We start from the raw sequence: 22518 nt of genomic DNA on the forward strand, positions 1-22518 counted from the left end.
TCTTCCCTCTCTCGCATCCCCCCACTAGCCTCCTCCTCTTACTCCAGTTTTCAGCTCCTCAGCCTCGCCTCAACCGGTTAAAGAAGATTTTTTAGCTTTTATCTGATCTGTTATACTATTATGAAGTATGCCATAATTAAATAACTGTAACCTGTTTTATTTAAAATATTTTGAAACATATTAATATGAAACAGACTGTGTATATTTTATTTTCCTGAACTCTGCTTATCTGAAGGTGGAATCACATACAATTGGGCTCCAGCATATATACAATAGGATTTGTACTTATATACAGTTTCTCCAGTCCCCATCCATTAGACAGAGTTCTCGAGCTCTTTCTGGAATATCTGTTTAGGTGTACATGTTGGGCTTAGTTATAGTTTAAATATCTGAGCTGATGTATAATTCTCTGAGAATTTTAACCAGAATTATAACTGGGAATTGTAACTGAGAATCTTAACCAGGAAAGGCAAATTAGCCAATTAGTGTTAAGTTGTTCCATGGTACTGAGTAATAAGTGTAAGAAACTTATTTTGACAATGATTATTTTGCTAATCTTACTGTTTCTGTGATTCTAGGTTACAGTCACAGCCGTTGCAATAACTTTTGACAAAAATCAGGCTCTACAGACAACAAAAACACAGGTTGAAAAGTCATTGCAAAGAGGTAAATCTATGATGAGTGGGATCATAGTTCATGTTTGTCTACATTATAGTTTAGTGATAAAATATAGAGGATAGTAGATTAAATAAATGAATTGTTTCTTGAAGAGAATCTGCCACTTTTTGTTAATCTTTATCAAAGTAACGGTGAGGATAAGCATATGGCTGATTTGATACTTTTTATACGTGAATAGGTGGTGGACTGGTATTTACATAGAGATACTGTCGTTTTATAGATTTAAATTGTAGCATATTAATTCTGCAGTAACTTAGAGGTTCCTATCCTAGTAGCTCTAAGGAGGTCCTCAAGGCATTTGAGAAACTACTGATGTAGTAAGCATCATGTGTTTCTTAGGAAAAGTCCCATAGTAGTCAACAGATTCTCAGAGTTGTCATTTACCCAGTAAAATTTAGAAAGTATCATTCTTTTTTTTTTGTTAGGTGTTAAAAGTAGGATTTTGTTTTATTTATTTATTTATTTAAAAAATATGTTTTTATTGATTTTACAGAGGAGGGCAGAGGGAGCGAGAAATAGAAACATCAATGATGAGAGAATCATTGATTGGCTGCCTCATGCATGCCCCCTACTAGAGATCAAGCCCACAACCAGGGCATGTGCCCTGACCAGGAATCGAACTGTGGCCTCCTGGTCCATGGGTTGATGCTCAACCATTGAGCAACACTGGCCCATCATATTTTGACAGTATTTCAGATGTCTCCCATTTTCTCCCTTTTTGCCCCTCTCCACCCAACTCCACCCTACGTCAGGCTGTCCCCATACTATTGTCTATTCCATAGGTTATGCATTATTGCATATATATTCTTTGGTTAATCTTTTCCTGTCCCACCTCCCAACTCCCACTGAGGTCTGTTATTCTGTTCCATGCATCTATACCTCTGGACCTATTTCGTTCATTAGATTCCACATGTGAGATCACGTGATATTTGTCTTTCTTTACCTGGCTTATTTAGTTTAACATAGTAGTCTCCAGGTCCATCCATGCTATCTCAAAGGGTAAGAGATCCTTCTTTTTTACTGCTGCATAGTATTCCATGGTGTAAATGTACCACAGCTTTTTTTATCCCTTCATCTACTGATGGGCACTTGGGCTATTTCCAGATAACACTGCTATGAACATAGGGATGCTTACATTCTTTTTGATTGGTGTTTCAGGATTCTTAGGATATATTCCTAGAAGTGGATCGCTGTGTCAAAAGGCAGTTTCACCTTTAATTTTTTGAGGAAACTCCACACTGTTCTCCACAGTGGCTACACCAGTTTGCATTCCCACCAGCAGTGTACTAGGGTTCCCTTCTCTCATCATCCTCGCCAGCACTTGTTGAGTGCTGATTTATTGATGGTAGCTATTCTGGCAGGTGTGAGGTGATACCTCATTGGAGTTTTAATTTACATCTCTCTGATGATTAGTGATGTTGACCTTTTTTTATGTGTTTATTGGCCATCTGTATGTCCTCTTTGTAGAAGTGTCTATTCAGGTCTTTTGTCCATTTTTAATTGAATTATTTGTCTTCCTGGTGTTGAGTTGTATGAGTTCTTTGTATAATTTGGAAATTAACCCTTTATCAGATGTATCATTGGTGAATATGTTTTCTCATACAGTAGTTTCCCTTTTCATTTTGTTGATGGTTTCTTTTGCTGTGCAGAAGCTTTTTGGTTTGATATAGTCCCGTTTGTTAATTTTTTCCTCTGTTTCCCTTACCCAAGGTGAAGTCTCAGTGAAAATATTGCTAAGTGAGATGGCTGAGATTTTACTGCCTATATTTTCTTCTAGGATTTTTATGGTTTTGTGACTTATATTTAAGTCTTTTATCTATTTTAAGTTTATTCTTGTATATGGTGTAAGTTGGTGGTCTAGTTTCATTTTTTGCATGTACCTGTTCAATTTTCCCAACACCATTTATTGAAGAGACTATTTTACTCCATTGTATGCTCTTGCCTCCTTTGTCAAATACCAATTGACCATATTGGCGTGGGTCAATTTCTGGGGTCTCTGTTCTGTTCCATTGGTCTATTTGCCTGTTTTTGTTCCAGTACCAGGCTGTTTTTTTTAAAAAAATCTTTATTGTTGAAAGTATTACATATGTCCTCCTTTTCCCCCTCCCCCATTGACCTCTTCTAGCCTGCCTCCATCTCCCGTCTCAGGCCTTCACCACCCTATTGTCTGTGTCCATGGGTTATGCATATATGCACTGGTATACAAGTTCTTTGGTTGATCTCCTCCTACCCACCCACCCTCCCCTGCCTTCCCTCTGAGATTCCACAGTCTGTTCCATGCTTCTGTGACTTTGGATCTATTTTGTTCATCAGTTTATTTTAACCCCTTATCAGACGTATCACTGGATTCCATATATGAGATCATCATACCAGGCTGTTTTGATTACAGTGGTTTTGTAGTATAGGTTGATATCAAGTATTGTGATTCCTCCTATGTTGTTATTCTTTCTCAACATTGCTGTGGCTATTCAGGGTCTTTTTTGGTCCTGTATAAATTTTGGAATATTTGTTCTAGATCTGTGAAATATGTCGTTGGTATTTTAATTGGGATTTCATTGAATCTATAGATGGCTTTGGGTAGTATGGACATTTTAATGATGTTAATTCTTCAGTTCATGAACATGGTATATGCTTTCACTTGTTTGTATCTTCCTCTCTTTCCTTTTTCAGTGTTCTATAGTTTTCCGAGTATAGGACTTTTACCTTGTTGGTTAAGTTTATTCCCAGATACCTTATTTTTTGTTGCAATGGTAAATGGGTTTTTTTTTTTTTTTCATTTCTCTTTCTGAGAGTTCATTATTGGTGTATAAAAATGCCATCTATTTCCAGGTATTAATTTTGTATCCTGCTACTTTGCCAAATTTACTTACTAAATCTAGCAATTTTTGGTAGAATGTTTTAGAGTTTTCTATGTGTAATATATGTCATCTGCGAATAATGATAGTTTTACTTCCTCCTTTCTAATTTAGATACATTTTATTTCTTCTTTCTGTCTGATCTCTGTGGCCAGGAACCTCCAGTATTATGTTGAATTAGTGTGGTGAAAACAGACATACCTGTCTTGCTCCTGATCTTAAGGGAAATGCTTTTAGTTTTTGCCCATTGAGTATGTTGTTAGCTGTAGGTTTGTCATATATGACCTTTATTATGTTGAGTTATGATCCCTCTATCCCACTTTCCTGAGAGTTTTTATCAAAAATGGGTGCTGGATTTTGTCTAATGCTTTTTCTGTGTCTATTGATATGATCATATGATTTTTATCCTTCATTTTGTTTATGTGGTATACCACATTTATTGATTTGTGAATATGGAACCATCTTTGCATTCCTGAAATAGATCCCACTTGATCATGGTGTATGATTTTTTTTAATGTATTGCTGGATTCTATTTGCTTGTATTTTGTTGAGGATTTTAGCATCCACATTCATGAGGGATTTTGGCCTATAATTTTCTTTGTTTGTAGTGTCTTTATCTGGTTTTGGAATTAGGATAATGCTAGCCTCATAAAAAGAGCTTGGAAGTCTTCCCTCCTCTTAAATTTTTTGGAAAATTTTGAGGAGGATAGGTGTTAATTTGTCTTTGAATGTTTGGTAAAACTCACCTGTGAAGCCACTGGGTCCAGGGCTTTTGTTTGCTGGGAGTTTTTTGATTACTGCTTCAATTTCATTAGTTGTTATTGGCCTATTCAGGTTTTCTGATTCTTCCTGATTACATTTTGGCAGATTGTACATAGGGTTTGTCTATTTCTCCTAGGTTGCCCACTTTGTTGGCATATAGATGTTCAAAGTATTTTCTTACAATCTGTTATACCAGATTCTTAATTTAAAAAAATTAATAGTAGGTTATTACTAAATAATTAGTGTTTTTCTTGCTTCCTAAGCCTCTACAGATAATGAAGAACTTCTGCAGTTTCCACTGGAACTCTGTTCAGATTCACTTCCTTCTCATCCTTTTCCACCAGCTAAAGGTTGGTTAAATAAGGGAAATGCAAACCCAAATCCTAGTTTCTGGTGTTTTTTACTTGCTTCATTATTGTAGATAATCTTACTGAATCTTGAGATGAAGATTTATTCTTCATTTCTTCATTGTTATGTTCATATTCATAAAGGGGGGGAGTAATATTCTCATTTTAATTTCTCAAGTAATATCAGCACATATTATTAAGGTAATTTTTCATATGAGACTCCATTTTATATATCAAATGTATTAAAGTTTTATTTTCAGATATTTGGATTTCCCATAGTGATTTATTTGATATATTTGAAATTTATATTACATTTGGTAATTTTTTTCAACAACAATTAAACCTTTACAAAAATATTCATTTTGAAAATGACAACAAACTACTTATTTTCTCCAGAGGTATTTGGAGAGGTTTTGGGTGGCAGCAGTAATGTGAGAAAGGAATGTGTTTTTTGCCTCTTTTAGGTATCTTGGGTACAATTGAGGAACATTTTTAGGTACTTACAAGATGCTGCCATTTTTTCAAATACAAAATGATCATCTCTTAATAACAGTACATCTACTTTGATCTAATACTCTTTGGAGAAAATGATAGTTTTTTATTTCATTTTTCTTCTGATTTCAGTGCAATTTTTATTATAAAATTTATAGAATTATTGTACTTTACTTCATAGCATTACATATATAATAAATGTAGTTCGTGTTTTTTCTAAATGTTTTATTCTGAAAAATGGTACATCTGTTATTTAAAAATTCATATTGACTTTTCTGATTTTTATATTTTATAATACAAGTGAAATTATTTCATGATTTCTTCTTGTCAGGTATATTATCTGACAAATTAGATGTAATACAGAATAGTTTTATACTCACATTGCATGTATATTAATAATCTTTACTAAATCAGTGCAAAACCCGTCCATATAGATAAGTAGATCCCGTCTCTTATTTTGGAGATGAAAAGATGAGGTACTTTCAAATTCGGAACTTTCTGACATGGTAACTGTGGTCCTTTTTTCTTTTTATCTAAATTAAAATTCTAATTTAGAACTCCATGGAGAATTTTTGCATACTTCAACTTCCTTGAAAGAATAGAGAGGAAAAATCAAATCCAAAGATAATCTGAGTTCAGCTTTATAAAATAAATATAGCTTCCAGAATAAAAAGTAGAACTGTTAAGAATCTCCCTTGAACTGACTAGACAGGATTTTTTTAATGCCTACTTTATACAGAAATGTGTATTTAATGCAGGGTTAGTTCCAAACTACTTTTAGGTATCATTTTTATTCATCCTTACCCTGAAATGTGGGGGGGTTGGAGGGGGGGAAGAAACAAAATAAAAAACTAATTAACAAAAAAGATTTCATCAATTGCTAATCGGTTGGAATATATATGTGTTCTTGGGGTTCCTGTTACTAGTAGCTGTATTTTACCATGTTAATAGCTACTGAGTTCTGCAGATCAAATTAAACTCTTAAGTTTGCCTTATCTGTGTTGATAACACAGTATCTGCAGTCGCTTTCAAAGGTAATTATAACTAGTATTTCTTGTCATTAGTATATTTTGTGTAAATTATACTGTGTGAACTGAAGAATGAGGAAAGAAGAATTTGAGTGGAATAAGTAATATCTGAACAATACCTAAAGTATTTGCAATTCAATTTAAGGAGTGTAGAGAAGGGCCATGGGTGGAGTAATAAAGCAACAGACCTCTTCTCAGTTCTGCTACTCAGAAGTGTGAGATTTGAGGCCAACTTACTAGTAAACCTCAATTCCTCATCTGTAAAATGTGAAAGGATTAAGGTTCCCTCTAGCCATTAAAATTCTCCAATTCCCTGGGTTTCTGTAGTTTGTGTTTCTTTAATTATTAACATATTCCCATTACTAAAAACAAATCAAAAGCTAAATTATGCCTATGGTCACAATGAACTTAAAATTTTCCAAATAGCTTCTAATTAGTTAAACCAATAATTTTAAAACCATAGTGTTTCTTCGGAGGTGCCTCATGACTTCCCCGGAGGCAGGGTGGGAAGGGAGGGAGCTGAAAGGGTTGGGGATGTGAGGGGGTAGGTCTCTGGACCCCCTACCCTACCTCTGAACTTAGAGCAGCTTCGATTCAGTGTGTTTTTGCGTATCTGCTTTCTACATGTGATTTTGTTTGAAGAAAGGGTTTCAAAGTTGGGAAATAATGGAATCAGATCATTTCACCTTTATTATCATTGTCATCATCATGTTCATAATGATCAACATCATCACAACCAGTACTAATATGTATAAAACTTTTTATACTAAGTGCTTAACTGAAAAACCTGTGTGCTTTTCCATGAATATTGCATTTCAAAATCATCAGTAAGCACTAAAAAGTTTATCTGTATCTGTTGTAAACAGTTTTGTAAATTGTGGTTTATGTTGCATGCTTATTTATTGTCTTTGCTCCCTCAAAGTCTTTTTAGGAGAACATGGGCTATACCAAATATATTTGAAAAAGTTACTTTAAAGAAAGTATTTTCGAAGGTTAGAGGATAGGGTGAGTTTTGTAAAGGTCCTAAAAATGTTATAATAGAGTGTTATAACATGAATGTAGCAACTGGGCATTATAACATGAAGAAAGGCTTTGAGTAGAGAATATAAATATCTGGAAAAAATTAAGCATAACAATTCAGAGGAAACAGGCAGGAGAGGGCAAGGTAAGAGTGCTAGGAATAAATGTTCAAAAATGTCTCTATTTAAAAATATATATTTTTATTGATTTCAGAGAGGAAAGGAGAGATAGAAACATCAATGATGATAGAGAATTAATCATTAATCGGCTGCCTCCTGCATGCCCCACACTGGAGACCGAGCCCCTAACCTGGGCATGTGCTCTGGCTGGGAATCAGGAATCAAACCGTGACCTCCTGGTTCATAGGTCAACGCTCAACCACTGAGCTACGAGTTGGGATCTTCTCTACTTTTTTATATACAACCCACAGAGGCTTAAAAGTAAATTACTAATACTGAGAAGTAAATAAATATATAGTTCTTATAGTTTTGTTAGTTCGGTTAGCTAAGCTGATGGAGCTTTTCTTTTTTTAATTCTGAAAATTTTGGATTCTAATTTATTCTTCATGTTCTTATCACAAATAGGATAATTTGTTAAAATGTTCATTTCCTTTTATGTTGACAGAGTAGTTTTAAGAGCTAAGTTAAGCACAGTATGTTTATTAATGCTTCCATCTTTTCACTTGTAGATAAACCTTTTCTTATCCTTTCATGTTATTGGAAATGAGTGAATATTATGTGAAGAAAAGATGCTTCAATTATTTGTATCCTAATTCTGTGTATAGAGTAAGCCTGGGCCTGAATTGTCCATCCATATTCAATTTTTTTTCTTCCATCTTTTGTTATATTTGGTTTTGTTTCTCAAGGTAACAAAATAGTTTGAAGTATGTCTCAAATTTATGGTTGGCTTGATGTTACCTTGCTAGTTATCTTGATTTTTCAGATTTGAAATATTAAAAGGTGCTGAGCTGAAATAATTTCTTAAAGGACATTGTCATATGAAGGTCATCCAAATATTTTGATACTATGAGGATCATAGATGATGTGGCATTGACATAAATTATTTTCACATGAAGCTGTTTTATGAGAAAAAAGATGGCTGTAGTGAATTTTTATGCCACTTTCATAGTGTTTTTCCTAACTATTAATATCTAGGCTTCAGTTTTTCTCGAAATAGTTTCAAGAGACTTATAAAATGATATATATAGGAAAAAAGGGATCAAATATAGTAAAAATGGAGACTCTGAGTGAATATAATTTGCGTGGAAAGTAAAAAATAAGTAAGATTTTTCTCATAAACTGTAGTTGATCTCAAGAATTTTAAACATATGTAATTTTCATAAAAGATTAGCTTTAGATGCATTTCTAAAGATATAAATCTTGAGGTATTAGATACCATATTGTAGGGTTTAAGGACTTACATTCATGACAAAAGTGTATGAATTATATTCTATTATTAATAAATTTCAAATACTTTAAAAATCTAATCTATAATAGGATAGTTATTTTCATTAAAATTTTGAGAGTGTTAAGACTTTAAAGGTTTGATTAAGTCAATCCTAGTTTTTATATACTGTTGGATAAAACTGTATAGAGAAGTTTTTTTTGTCGTTGTTGTTGTTGTTTTTTGGCTCCCCGTCGGGGAAATGAACCCCAGTCCGCATGACATAGAGAAGTTTTTATACCCACCTTGTTTCTGCTTTCATTTTGCTTTATGCCGGCGTGATTTCCTCATGCTCAGTGGCATAAGCTATATGCTGCCAAGATTACTCTTTTCATCAAGCAGCTGCTGACTAATGTGACAAGCATAGGCCAAAATCTGGGTTTCAATATAAAAGAAAACAAGTTGGCTTATTCCTTTAATACGTTATACTCCATAATTAGGTATCCACATCAGAAGTTTTTTTTTATCTTTACTTTTATTGTAGGCTTATAAGAGTTAGTTTTTCTTTTTGTTAAATCAAATTTGATTTTAAAAGATATCTTAATTTTTTAAATTTAATGACTTCCCTCACATTATTTTAAACTAGCTATTAGAAATATAAATCTATGAAACCTTTAAAGTTAGCTTTCATTTTTTTTCTGCCAACTAACTGTACTGAATTCTTACAAGTCTATATAATTCATTATACTAACTAAAATCCCTTTATATATTAACAACTCATTGCGTGCCTGTTTTTTCTCTCTCTCTCTTTAAAATATATTTTGTCACAATGACCAAATGGTATCAACAATAGAAAGTTCTCCATGTTATTGATGACCACAACAATCCACGGGAGATTTTGAAAGGGAGAGATACCGAGGGAAAGGAGAATGAGAGGAAAATAGAAACTAAAGAGAGGAGAGTGTGTGGAAAACTTACCCACAAAATGGGAAGGAAGGAAGAAAAGAATTGACGGAGAAGTAGGGTTAAGGAATTTTAGCTTCTTTAAGGTAGCTTGAGGAGAGTAAAATCTGGAGTAGGTAGTAAAAAAAAAAAGCAAAGAAAAATTGAATTGAGTTACTGATGGAAAACGGATTATTTGGAAGAGACGATATAAAGGATGGAGAGAAGGAGTGGGTACCTGGTAATGGAGGCAGGAAAACAATAGGTGGTTAAAGGAAAAGCACAAGTGGTTTAGGATGTTGTACACCTTTAGCTGGAAGCTTTAACGACCCAGATAGAGAAGCTACTTGTCTTTGTCCTCTAGTGTATGTATTACCTTTATAATTGAAAATTTTTTTCCCCTATGGACTGTCCAAATTGAAGGTCTATCTTTTTCTATGCCTTAATAATTTTTAACTATAATATGGCCATTTGATTACCAATCCACCAGTATTTGAATATAATTATGGACAAAGTTTATGCTGAATGTTCATATACATCCATTATCTAACTTGGATATTAATCCAGATTTTATAGTTATATGACTTAGCTAATCAGTGCATTATAGATTGATGGAAATGCATAATCTGCCAGAGAACTTTTTCATAATTTGCAGGAATTTTTTCAGTTTTAGTAATTTTCTTAGGTTGACCAGGTAAGATTGTCTCTAATATATTTTAATTATTAAGAGCAAAGATGTTCTGTGAATTCTAATGATATAAAGTGAGTAAGTGGTCAGAAGAGTTAGTGGTCAGTATAGAACTTTATCATAGTTAATCAACATCTTTGTCATTGGTATGACAGATTATTTAGGAAAATAGGGAAGCCTCAACCTTTAGAGGCATTGGAACATGTATAATTGAGGGAGAAAGAAATCTTGCCACATTTTTTTCTTTGTCATCATTTTGCTCATTTTCACTAAACTGCTTTTAACTTAGGTTAGTCCCCCTCCCCACACCATTAGGGCTTGTTAAATATTGCTAGAATGTACTAAGAGAATAAGAAAGCCATATGTGCTGTGTGCGTGCCATGCTAACTTTCTAGGGTTGTTTATTTGGGTATAATAGGGTTATCACTTGTGCTTTTTTAAAACAAAATAATCTTTTTCTTGTATTCAGTGGGAAAGGAAATCATAAGAGAAGTAGGCTGCCATGTGGCTTGATTGAGACTCTCTTTACAGCTAGAATGGGGACCTAACATAAGCGTTTGTCTCAAACTCTTTCACGTAGATACACAAATGGCCCACACTAAGCATTAGCCCTCGACAAAGCCCAAATGACTTAAATAAGATTTCTTTCCCTATATATGAAGTGTTGTTTTTTGTTGTTGTTGTTGTTGTTTTTTGTTTTGTTTTTTTGTACTATTGGCATAGAGATTACGTATGTACTTTTAATTTCTTTTTAACCAAAATTACTAGTTTGTCAATGAGCCAGACAGCTTATATATATATAGTAGTTTCTCTTCTGAAAAGCCTGTTGCCTGGGAAGGCAAATTGTAATCAGAAGGAGCAGTGTGATAGAGAGCCCAAGGTCATGAGATATTTGAAGTAGTCAAACCAGTCCAAGGTGCTGTCAGAACCAGCTCACCTTGGGCTTTTTCTCGGAGAGAAAAAATTAAGGTCATAGCTAGCATATTAACAGATGAACCTGCTCTTCTTAAGTGAGATAAATCTTTTCACTTGCCCTTTCCCTTAAGAATGTCTCCAATTTTAAAACTGATTTTTTTTTCAGATTTTAATTCAAACACATTCATATTTGAGGGCCAGGAATAAATATTTTCCCTCTTCCCTATCCTTTGTAAAATTTGATGGGAAAAGTAGTAAATGCACATGGTGGAAAATTCAAATCCTACCAAAAAATCATATAGTCCAATAAAGCATTCATCTCCCTTCATTTCCCTTCCCAAGAGGCAACTACTACTCTTTAAATATGTCTTTATTGATTTCAGAGAGAGGAAGGGAAAGGGAAAGAGGGATAGAAACATCGATGAGAGAAACATTATGGACTGGCTGCCTCCTGCATGCCCCCTTCTGGGGATTGAACTCAGAAACCTGGGCATGTGCCCTAACTGGGAATTGAACTGTGACCTCTGGTTCATGGGTCGATGCTCAGCCAGTGAGCCACACCGGCCAGGCGGGGCAACTACTCTTAATAGCTTATTATCTGTCTTTGCAAATATATATATATTTTTTAAAAACACAAATATTATACCCATCATTGTATACCTTTGTGGTTTTTTTCCACTGGCTATACTTAGAGATGGGAACAGATACATTTTTTTCTTTTTAAGACAAAGTTCTTTTTTTAAAAATGTGTTTTTATTGATTTTTAGAGAGAGAGGAAGGGAGAAGGATAGATAGAAACATAGATGAGAGAGCAACACCATCGACTGCTTGCCTCCTGCAAACCTGTACAGGGGATTGAGCCTGCAACCTGGGCATATGCCCTGACTGAGAATCAAACCATGACCTCTTGGTTCCTGGGATAGATGCTCAACTGCTGAGCCACACTGGCTGGGAGGGAACAGACACTTTTTACATTTAAGCTCTTTTTGTGGACATTTGCCTCTAACATATATAGTTGCTACTGAGGAATCCCATATTACTCAGATAATATTGAGGTACAGAAGATAATTTCACTTTAGTGATTTTCACATTTTTTTTAGCTTTCCTACATTTTAAAAACTTTCACAGAATTCCTAATTTTCTATAATTCTGTGCTCACCAAGGGCATATGAGAACCCTGGGACCCTCCTGAGACATGGAAGCCTGGGGTAGGTCTCTGGCTGTCCCAGCACTGGGTCTTGCTGTGCTGAGCTGTCCCTAGAGATCTAATCGGCCTCAAGATGTCAGCTCTGTCTGGCCTTCTTCCTGCAGATTCCATCTCCTCCTCGGCTTCCAGTTCCCTCAGGATCCGGAATCCAGAGGACTCTCCCTGTCTGGATCTCCAGTCTGAGGCCATGATTATCAGGGCATGTCCACAGCATAGCACCCTCACAGGCATTTTGTGGACCCCACCTAGTGACCCTGTTTATTTATCAGCTCTCTATTTTAAGAGGCATGTCAACCATTGTACACGCTCAGTATTAGCTAGTGGCCACTTGACCTATAAAAATGGGGGAGGAGGGCGGCATGGGAGACACTTCCATTACACCCAATTATCAGAAACATTCTGTACAAATCTTACTTTTGGAAAGTATAAATTTTATTAACTTAAGAATAGTACCAAAAGATCAACCCATTAGGCAGAGACAAAAAATATTAATTAGTTTATAAATTAAAAAAAAACAATTGGCTGACCCAAATAATTCTCAGTATTTCTTATGGGTTATTTCTACTTGACAACACTATTCCTTCAATTATAAAATTCTTTGAAACAAAAATTCAAATGTGCTAGTGTGGATAGATCCTGAACAGTAGAAATAGATGATTTTTATAGTACTGTTTAAATTTGTACAATACCTTAAAAATCTATAAAAAATATAAAATATCAGAGAAAATTCTGGATGCTATTTTTATGAGGTACTGGAAAGGAAGTGATTGGGATTCCCGGTTATTTCTATGGAGAACAGTCACTTTTTCGTTCCACAAAGTCTTGATACCACCAGAGGAAGTTGCTGACAGTGATGTCCTCGAATGAAGGGGTTGGTGGTCAGGGGGAGGGTTATGGCTAGTAAGGAGCTTGTGTTTGTCTGTGAGACATCGGTCATTGCCTTGTCTGTAATTTTTAATCTTACTAGCTCTTCCCCACACAAATGTTTCCCTTCCATATTTCACTTCAGATTTTCTTCCCAATTCATCAACCCTTTTCTCTGCTCAGTTTTCTTACATTCTGCTTTCATCCTATTTGTTACGGTGTTTATATTTTCTCATGCCTATGAAGTTTCTGAAACTCTTTTTGTGTTATACTAACAAGTAGTCTTCCTTGGCATGGTATTTATTAACTGAGCTAGTTTTCATATGTCAATAGAAATTGCATTAGAAATCGAAATACTTCTATTTGGTTTGCTTTTACAATGAAGCCATAAAGAGTTCCTCCTATTCTTCTGGCTTATAGAGAGTACTTACAAACAGCAAAGAAGAGAAACTGATTTATACTTAGCATCCAAGCTAATGCTGTTCATATTGTCTTATTAGAACACCTGGAGAGTGCAAGTTCTAACTCAGGTATACCAGCTGCACAGAGAGGTGAGTTCGTCTAATCAAATAGTCACCAAGGTGTGAAATTCTAGTGTGGTGGTGCATAAACATACAGACAATGGAAAAATGCACTGGACAGTGGAATTCAGACACCAAAATGTGGCCTTCTTGTAGTTAGAATGTGTCTCAAAAACATTAATAAAACTAATATTTTAAAAATTTAAAGCATTTTCATAGTTTTCCAGTTTCTAAAAATAAAAGTTTAGCTTTTTAATATATATATATTTTTTTGCTCAGTAGTAGTAAAAGTTATTCTTTTAGAAGGAGAACTTGATAGGTTCACACCTGCCACCCTACCCTGTGTTATCAGCAGCTTTGTTGCCAAAAATCATACATGGAAAAGAGAATATGGACAGAAGCGATCCTTTGGCTTTCCTGTTACTCTTGGTAGAAAGAAGGTATTTTAATAAAAGATAAGTCAACGAGTGATTTTTTTCATCTATTCTTCAATATCTGACTCATTATTTTTTGTTTTGATTTTAAAGTAGACATAGGAAGGCAATTATTCACAAAGTTTGGATTGCAAATTAAAGTCCTAAAGTATAAACAGCTAAAACATTGTAAAGTAAAAAGAATGGGGAGAAAGTTAGTTAAAACATGGTATGTGGTCCTGATATTTCTGTTAAACCCCACTTCCGTTTTCCCTAAGAGACTACACAACTATGACATCACCAAAAACGCTCAGCCAGCTAACTGAGAAATTGGTTTTGGACAAATCAGTGTCTAAAGCTTGACTCTTTACTGTCTCTCTTATCTGACTTGAAAGGGACCATTCTTTTTCTGTATTACAGTTAAATTACGTCATCGGAAGGAGTGTTATGACGAGTAAGAGACGTCATACATATTTTTTCTTTTGTTTTCTGTCTGTGTTTCCAGCAACGTCAGTTGATTACAGTTCCTTTGCAGACAGATGCAGCAGCTGGATAGAGCTCATTAAACTGAAAGCTCAGACCATAAGGCGCGGATCAATTAAGACAAGTAGGCGGATGTTTCTACCACATTATGATCTGAGAAGCATATCCCTGATTTCCCAGTGGTGGAGGCTAGACTTTTCCACCCAGTAATAACATTGCGAATCAATCATGTGTTGGAGTGTGAAAGCTGCAGACTAATGGTCATTTAACAGAAGTTATTGAAGGGCCTTTAGATTTGTTGATTTTAACTGTAGAATTTTTTTTTAATTTCACTTTTTGTGAAGGTATTCTTAAAAGTATATAAATAGATATTATATTCTTCTAGTGGAAGGAAATTGTCAGCTCTCTTATTGAAGAGATACTATTCCAGGACCCAAGGTACTATCTAGCCCAGTGGTTCTCAACCTGTGGGTCGCGATCCCTTTGGGGGTCGAACGACCCTTTCACAGGGGTCGCCTAAGACCATCGGAAAACGCATATATAATTACATATTGTTTTTGTGATTAATCACTATGCTTTATGTTCAATTTGTAACAATGAAATTGGGGGTCACCACAACATGAGGAACTGTATTAAAGGGTCGCGGCATTAGGAAGGTTGAGAACCACTGATCTAGCCTATGGCATGTGTCAGTTTACCAAGTGTGATATCCAGAGGGCTGAAAGAATGAGGTATTTTTAGAGAGAAAGTAAACTCATCTCACTGTTAGAATCAAGATCATCATATGCTCTTTATCTATACTCCATGTGTTTTGGTAGATTCTGAGGTAAATGTATTTGAGTGTCAGAGTTTATAGTACATTAATAGGGAAAGAACTATCTTGTAGAGGAAAGATCACAGGATATGGAACCTGTTGATCTGGTTTTGAATCTTAGAAGTGCCATTTTAATAGCTGTGTGACCTTGGGAAAGTTATTTAACTTCTCTGAGCCTCAGTTTCCTCATGTTGAAAATGGGGATAAAACCTAGGTTGCTGGGTTGTTGTAAGGATTAGATGTATATATGTGCCTGGTTTATAATAGTTATTTGATAAGTGATAGCTATTATTATTTATATTTTATAACAATCAACTTTTAGATAGCCAAGGTCATTTCTAAGTTTTTAAAATTATGAGTTTGATCAAAATGGTTTGGAAAATAAACCTTTTACAACTAGTTAACAAGGTTTATCTACAAGTTGACAATGATGAAGTCATCTGAAAAAGTTGGAGAAAAAACTGGGAAATATAACAACTTTCACACTCTTTGTAATAATTTGTTCCCACAGCAGATAATTTTTAATTGCTCTGCCGCTTTTTCTTTTTCTTCACTTTATAACGATCATTGTATGTATAGCTACACCGCATCAACATTTTCTTTTGCAGGAATGCCATTTTTCTTCCAAAAGAATTCCATTTCAGCATTTTCTCTTATGTTTTTCTTTCTCTCTCTCTTTAAATTGCATGCAGTGCATGATAATTTCTTGACTTTCATGACATGGCTTAGCCTCACAGACAGCTGAATGTTGTCACCACTTACTCGGAAACCTTGGGGGTGTAATTGAGTTACTGGCATCTGATCCTGGTGCTTTCTCTTCTTTCTCCAATTTTTAGCTGTGACAGTTGAAAAAGCAAGTCCAATGAGTGAAGGAAATTTCCGGAATCGTTCTGCTCCACCTTGTGCAAATTCTACAGTTGGGGTTGTTAAGATGACACCTCTTTCTTTCATTCCTGGAGCAAAAATAACGAAATATCTTGGGATAATTAACATGTTTTTTATTCGGGAAACCACTTCTCTACGTGAGGTAATTTTATGGATGTTATTTCATTATTTTTGTGAATTTTCTATGACTGAAGATATTAGTGACAAAACTAAACAAGTTTCATTTTTTTTTTTTTTTTTGCCAAAAGTAACACACACATCCCCCCCCACCCCCCACCCCCCCGCCAATAACCTGTCTGGATTGATTCCAAATTTCACACAGTAGTATTAGCATAAGACTTATGAACAAAACAGATGGGGCCCTGGACCTGATGGAATTCACAGTCTAGTGAAACTGGAGCATGGTGGATATTAAACAAATACTTACGTGTTAGTAAGTAATATAATAGAGGCCATTAGAAAATATAACGGGGGAACTCACTTTAGATTTAGGGAGGGTATCTCTGAGGAAGTTCCATTTCAGCCAGGACCTAAAGAACTAGATACGAGTTATCCTGGTAGAAAATTGGGTAACGATCCTTAGAACCTTCAGGAGCAGCATATATAAAGACCTGAGGCAGAGAAAGTGCTTGACACTTTTGAGAAACTGATAAAAGGTAAACATGACTAGAATATGGTTCAGAAGGGGAGATATGGATAGCGGGGAGGTTTTATTGTTTATATTTATCATTAATTTATTTGAAGGAGGATGGGAACAATTTGATAGAGGGAGATGTTGAAGATGGAGGAACAATTTGAATTCTTGCTCTGCCATTTATTTACTAGTCATGTGATCATAGCTAGTCATGGGCACATAACAAATTCTTTGAGCTTCATCATCTGTAAAATAAGGAGAGTAATCCCTATCATAGATATGTGTTCAGTAAAGGTTTGTTCATTCATGCAACAAGTCCTCATGAAGGACATTAAAATAATCCATTATATTAAGATCATTGTCGATGTTTTAATATATCTTCTTTGACATTTTATATACATTTATTTATACAAGTACATAATTTGATTTTCCTGTGCATTATTATGTAGGAAGGAGGAGTCAGTGGTTTTCTCCATGCTTTTGTCGCTGAGGTGTTTGCAATGGTGAGAGCTCATGTTGCTGCATTAGGAGGGAATGCTGTTGTCTCCTACATCATGAAGCAGTGTGTCTTCATGGAGAATCCAAATAAGAACCAGGTAAGAGGTAGTTAAAGACCTCTGACCGGGAACCTGGGAATGTCCCCCATGGCCTTCCCACCTGCCACCCTCCCCTGTAAAAGAGATTTGCTCTTTATAAAGCTCTTTGATTCTCGATGCTTAGAACTTGTTCTAAAGAATCTATATAATAAAAGCCTAAGCGACCATTACGGCAGAACGACCAGAACGACTGGTCGCTCTGATGCACACTGACCACCAGGGGGCAGGCGCTCAACGCAGGAGCTGCCCCCTGGTGGTCAGTGCGCTCCCACAGGGGGAGCACCGCCCAGCCAGAAGCCGGGCTCATGGCCCTGCTAGCGCAGCAGTGGTGGCGGAAGCCTCTCCTGCCTCCGTGGCAGCGCTAAGGAGCAGTGAGCTGAGTGGTAAGGAGTAGTGAGCAGGCGGGCAGTAAGGAGCAAGGGGTCCGGGACTGTGAGAGGAATCCCAGACTGCGAGACGACGCAGACTGGGCTTCTGATTTACTATTTTTTTCATCATCATCTTGGTGGATCTTTGGAATACAGTGATGGCTAACTGAGGAGAGTTAAAAATGCCTCCTGATAGGCGTGACTCAGTGGTTGAGCATCAACCTATGAACCAGGAGGTCACTGTTGGATTAACAGTCATGGCACAAGCCTGAGTTGCGGTCTTGATCCCCATTGTGGGGTGTGCAGGAGGCAGTCAATCAATGATTGTCTCTCATCACTGATGTTTCTATCTTTCTCTCTCCATTCCTCTCTGAAATCAATCAATATATATATATTCAAAAAGCCCTCCTCTAGTTTGGATTATGATGCCATCAGGTTCTCACTGCCATGCTGGTGAAAAGTACATCATAATGGGGCCACACTGCTTTGTTTCGTTTTTAAATAAGTAATGTAATTCTGTTAATGGGGGCTAAAGTGTACTGCTTAGGTTAAATTTTAGAATAAATTTCTTTTATCATTTTTGTTAAGATAACTCAAAATTGTTAGAGTCCTTTAAAAATTAAATGACTATAATGAATGTTTCTTTGAGTTTACTTTCTTATGAATTGCCTTCTTTGCTCATTTTTCTAGTGGGTTGTCTATCTTTTCTCTAATGAATGTGGTGCCCCTAAAGTAACAGACGAGTATGAGCATATTGTTGAATTTGTGACTGAACATGTCCCGTTGTTCTTATAGGCACAGTGTCTTATAAATGTAAGTGGTGATGCAGTGATTTTTGTCCGTGAATCTGAATTAGAAGTGGTATCATCTCAGCCACCTACTGCCAACTGCCAGTCATCATGTCCTGGAGGAGACGTTACAACCTGAAGTAAATTAGAAAGAAAGAGCTCAGCTACGTGACATTTATCTGTCTCCATTGTTTTGTCATTATCTTTCTAGACTTCTTAAAAAATTGAACTTGACCTGAGATAATTCAAAAAGAATTGATACATTATGAGTAGATTTGATTTGTCTAGAATCTCTTGGAAGCATGAGAATTTTCTAATCTTGACATTTTGTTTGCCAAGCTTAGATAGACAGGCCTCATGAGTAAGTTAAATTTCTCAGAGAACTGTAGGTGGGTGATATTTGTAATTTTTGTTGATTTTAGTAAAATCATAATTTACAAAATGAAATGGGAAGATCATCAGGAAACTAAGATAGCTGCCCTAATGTAACTTCAGAAAGTTAAGCAACAGATTCACAAATTGTTAATGAAGAAATGGTCTGATTTGAGGGATGTGTGGGAAAATGGAGAAAAGTTTTCAGAAAATGATGTGGGTTTCTTAATGCGTTTTATTTTGATGAGGAATTTGGTCACAACTGAAGGGGAGCAGTGCTTCGGCCATCTTTTAAAAAGAAGTTCCAATTCCACTGCTTGTATCCATATGTCTTAGCTACTGTGAAAGAAGACAGAATATCAGTGCCTGTGTCCTTTTATTGAAAGTTTTAATGATATCTCTGAGGAGGGAGGAAAATAAATTACTATTTAACTTTATAAGTGTCCCATTTCAGTTGGTGCTTAATTTGTCTAGAAGAGGTTTGGCTTCACCAGGGGAAAAAAAAGTCAGTGAATTTTGTTGAAATAGTTAAAATATAATTGATCTAATAGGAACATAAAATTATTTTCTAATAAAATAATAATGCACTTCTACCAAATAGAATTTTAGTAATGTCTTAGGGACTTTTGATGGTGAGTTAGACTGTATTTGGCATAGAATTCGGAAATGTAACTTGAATGTAAATATGCTGCAAAATGTTGAATGTATACATAGGGATACTTTTTCTGTCAATGCCAAATACCTGTTTTAAATGAACCTTAAAAAGTACACTCTTCCTTTGCACAATCAAATTTCTTTATAAAACTCATGATTTTGCTCTTCCAGGATAACAAACTGCCCTAAAGATTAGGAGTCATTTTCTTGTTATCACAGGTGTCAATATTTTTCTGTATTTTGTTTATAATTTTTATTTTTAAATAAAATGTTTATAAAGATACTGGAATATTCCTTAATCTCTTTTTTACCCCCTGGATACACTACTGTCAGTATTCTGGAGTCACTTGACATTTGATCATCTTCATTCGTTCCTTCAATCAATAAACATCTGTTGTGCATCTACTCTATGCAAAGCCCTGTTCTTAATTTTGGGGAAAAATATAAATATATAAATATATAAATATATAAATATATAAATAAAAATATATATAAAATTGTGGCACTCTGTGTCTTTGGTAGGTAGGTAGGTAGGTATTCATTCAACAACTATTTATGAAGGCCTACAGATCCCAAGGCATAGTTTTAAACAGTGAAAAAGCACACACCTAAGTTACTGCTCTCATGAAGCTTATTTTCATGAACTACACAAGAAAATAATTTATAAAATGTGGTTTATAGCCCTGTAATGATTGCTAATGTTTATTGAATGCTTACTACATGCCAGGCAATCTAATAAATATATTTTTGTGGTAAGCCTTTACAGAAACCCGATGAGGTAGATACTATTGGTAAGCCCCATTTTATAGTTGAGGCAGCTGAGAGTTTATGTGATACATCCAAGACACAATAAGTAGTGGAGCCAAGATTCAAGCACCAGCAACCTGACTCTGATACCTACACTATTAAGTGAGAAAATGTTTGGGATAAGGGTAGCTAGGTAGCTTCCCAAAGGAAATAATAATAATTAAGCTCAGTCTGGAAAAATAGGCAACTCACTGAAATTGACTGTTCATTCATAGTTTATTCACCCACCCAACTATTTTATGATTGTCTATATTTAAGAGCCCTTTCTAGGCAGGGGAATAATAAGAACTGCCACTAATTGAGTACCTGCTTTGTGTCATATCCTGTGCATACCCATTATTCTAATTCTTAAAATATAAAACTAGCTGGGTGGCATTACTCCATTTTGGTACTAACAATTGTATACTCAGCAGAGGTCCAAGCTGATTTCTAGGAAAGCCGGAGTTTCCTTAACCACTCAGGGTTTACAATCAGCTCACACGAAGATTGGCTCCTTCCAGAAAAGCTACTGTTACCTGTGTCTCAGGAGCTGCTCTTGTTTCCTTTTGTGTGGATTCTCTCGAGAGACATGATCATTTAAAACAGATGTGCTGGGAATACAAGGAAGCTTACAATATTTACAGTGTACCTCATCTCATTCCTTCTTCATTGCTGCTCCAAAGGTAAACTACACAATCTCAATACTTTGTTAAGTTTTCTACACTCACTGTCCCACTTCCTCCACCTGCTATTCTTTCATAATCCATGACCATCTGGCTTCCATCTCCTGATCTGCCCCTGAATTTGAACATGCCAATGATACAAGTATTGGATTGCAGTATTGGATATCTGGCAAGATTTTTTTATGCATATACATAATTATTTTATACTTTTTTTTTAAAACCTCACTCAAGGACTTGTTTTTCATTGATTTTTATTTTTATTTTTTTTATTTTTAAAATATATTTTATTGATTTTTTACAGAGAGGAAGGGGGAGAGATAGAGAGCCAGAAACATCGATGAGAGAGAAACATCGATCAGCTGCCTCCTGCATATCCCCTACTGGGGATGTGCCCGCAACCCAGGTACATGCCCCTGACCGGAATCGAACCCGGGACCCTTCAGTCCGCAAGCCGACACTCTATCCACTGAGCCAAACCGGTTTCGGCTTCCATTGATTTTTAAAGAGAGAGGGAGAGACAGAGAGAAACACGTAAGTGTGAGAGACACATCGATTGGTTGCCTCCTGCATGGTCCCAACCAGGGCAGGGAGCCTGCAACCGCGGTATGTGCCCTTGACTGGAATCGTACCTGGGACCCTTCAGTCCGCAGGCCGATGCTCTATCCACTGAGCAAAACCGGCTAGGGCCATAATTATTTTATAAATGCATAAATGGGATCATACATTTTTAAATAGTTTTACTTTTTTACCTTTTTCTCCTTACCCATTATATGCCTCCCAATCCAATGTTAGTAACCTAGCATGTATTCTTGCATATAAAAAATTTGCTAATGAGGTATAATGTTTATTCAATAAAATTAATCTATTTTAAGTGTATGCATCAAGGAGTTTTGACAAATAGACTCGGTCATATAATCAAGGTAACATTTCCATCTCCTCAAGAGAGTTCCCTTGTGTCCTTTGGTAATCAGTCTACCTCCTCTACCATGTAAATGGGATCTTGTTCTTGTAACTTTCACTTACTCTCAGGGGCTCCCTATCAAATTTGCTACTCTTCATTATTTCTTATGAGATAAATTTCATCACTAATTAGCCAGTTTTAGTTTAAGTCAGATACTGCGGGAGATCCAAAGCCTATATATACTTTTTCCACTACACCATCTAGTCTCACAGAACAAGATGCATAAAAATGGGGAAATAAGAAAATGTATGTTGTGTGAAAGCAACTATTTACAAACACTGTTGTAGTTTTTTTCTTTTTTTTCCAGGGTGGGATCTTTTCACAGAGTACTTTGAGAATCTGTTCCAAGCTCTGGAGCTTTCCTCCAAAAAAATAAGCA

The 22518-nt window shown here is 35.7% G+C and overlaps 1 protein-coding gene across 6 annotated transcripts in view; it reads left to right on the forward strand.

The window, feature by feature from the left end:
- Positions 1-19992, forward strand: part of C2CD5 (C2 calcium dependent domain containing 5) — a 94841-nt gene extending 74849 nt beyond the window's left edge. For 4 of the 6 annotated variants that reach the window (XM_023755517.1, XM_023755520.1, XM_023755519.1 and 1 more), the window contains 7 exons: positions 579-666; positions 4559-4645; positions 13682-13732; positions 14621-14722; positions 16249-16439; positions 17381-17527; positions 18691-19992. In XM_023755517.1, coding sequence (XP_023611285.1) covers positions 579-666; positions 4559-4645; positions 13682-13732; positions 14621-14722; positions 16249-16439; positions 17381-17527; positions 18691-18822 — 798 coding nt within the window. In that variant the 3' untranslated portion in view covers positions 18823-19992. The remainder of the gene's footprint in view (positions 1-578; positions 667-4558; positions 4646-13681; positions 13733-14620; positions 14723-16248; positions 16440-17380; positions 17528-18690) is intronic. The other 2 variants (XM_023755518.1, XM_023755521.1) reach the window with 2 other exon arrangements.
- Positions 19993-22518: the final 2526 nt, after the last annotated feature.

Source organism: Myotis lucifugus, unplaced genomic scaffold, assembly GCF_000147115.1.
Source record: "Myotis lucifugus unplaced genomic scaffold, Myoluc2.0 scaffold_78, whole genome shotgun sequence".
Lineage (NCBI taxonomy): Eukaryota > Metazoa > Chordata > Mammalia > Chiroptera > Vespertilionidae > Myotis > Myotis lucifugus.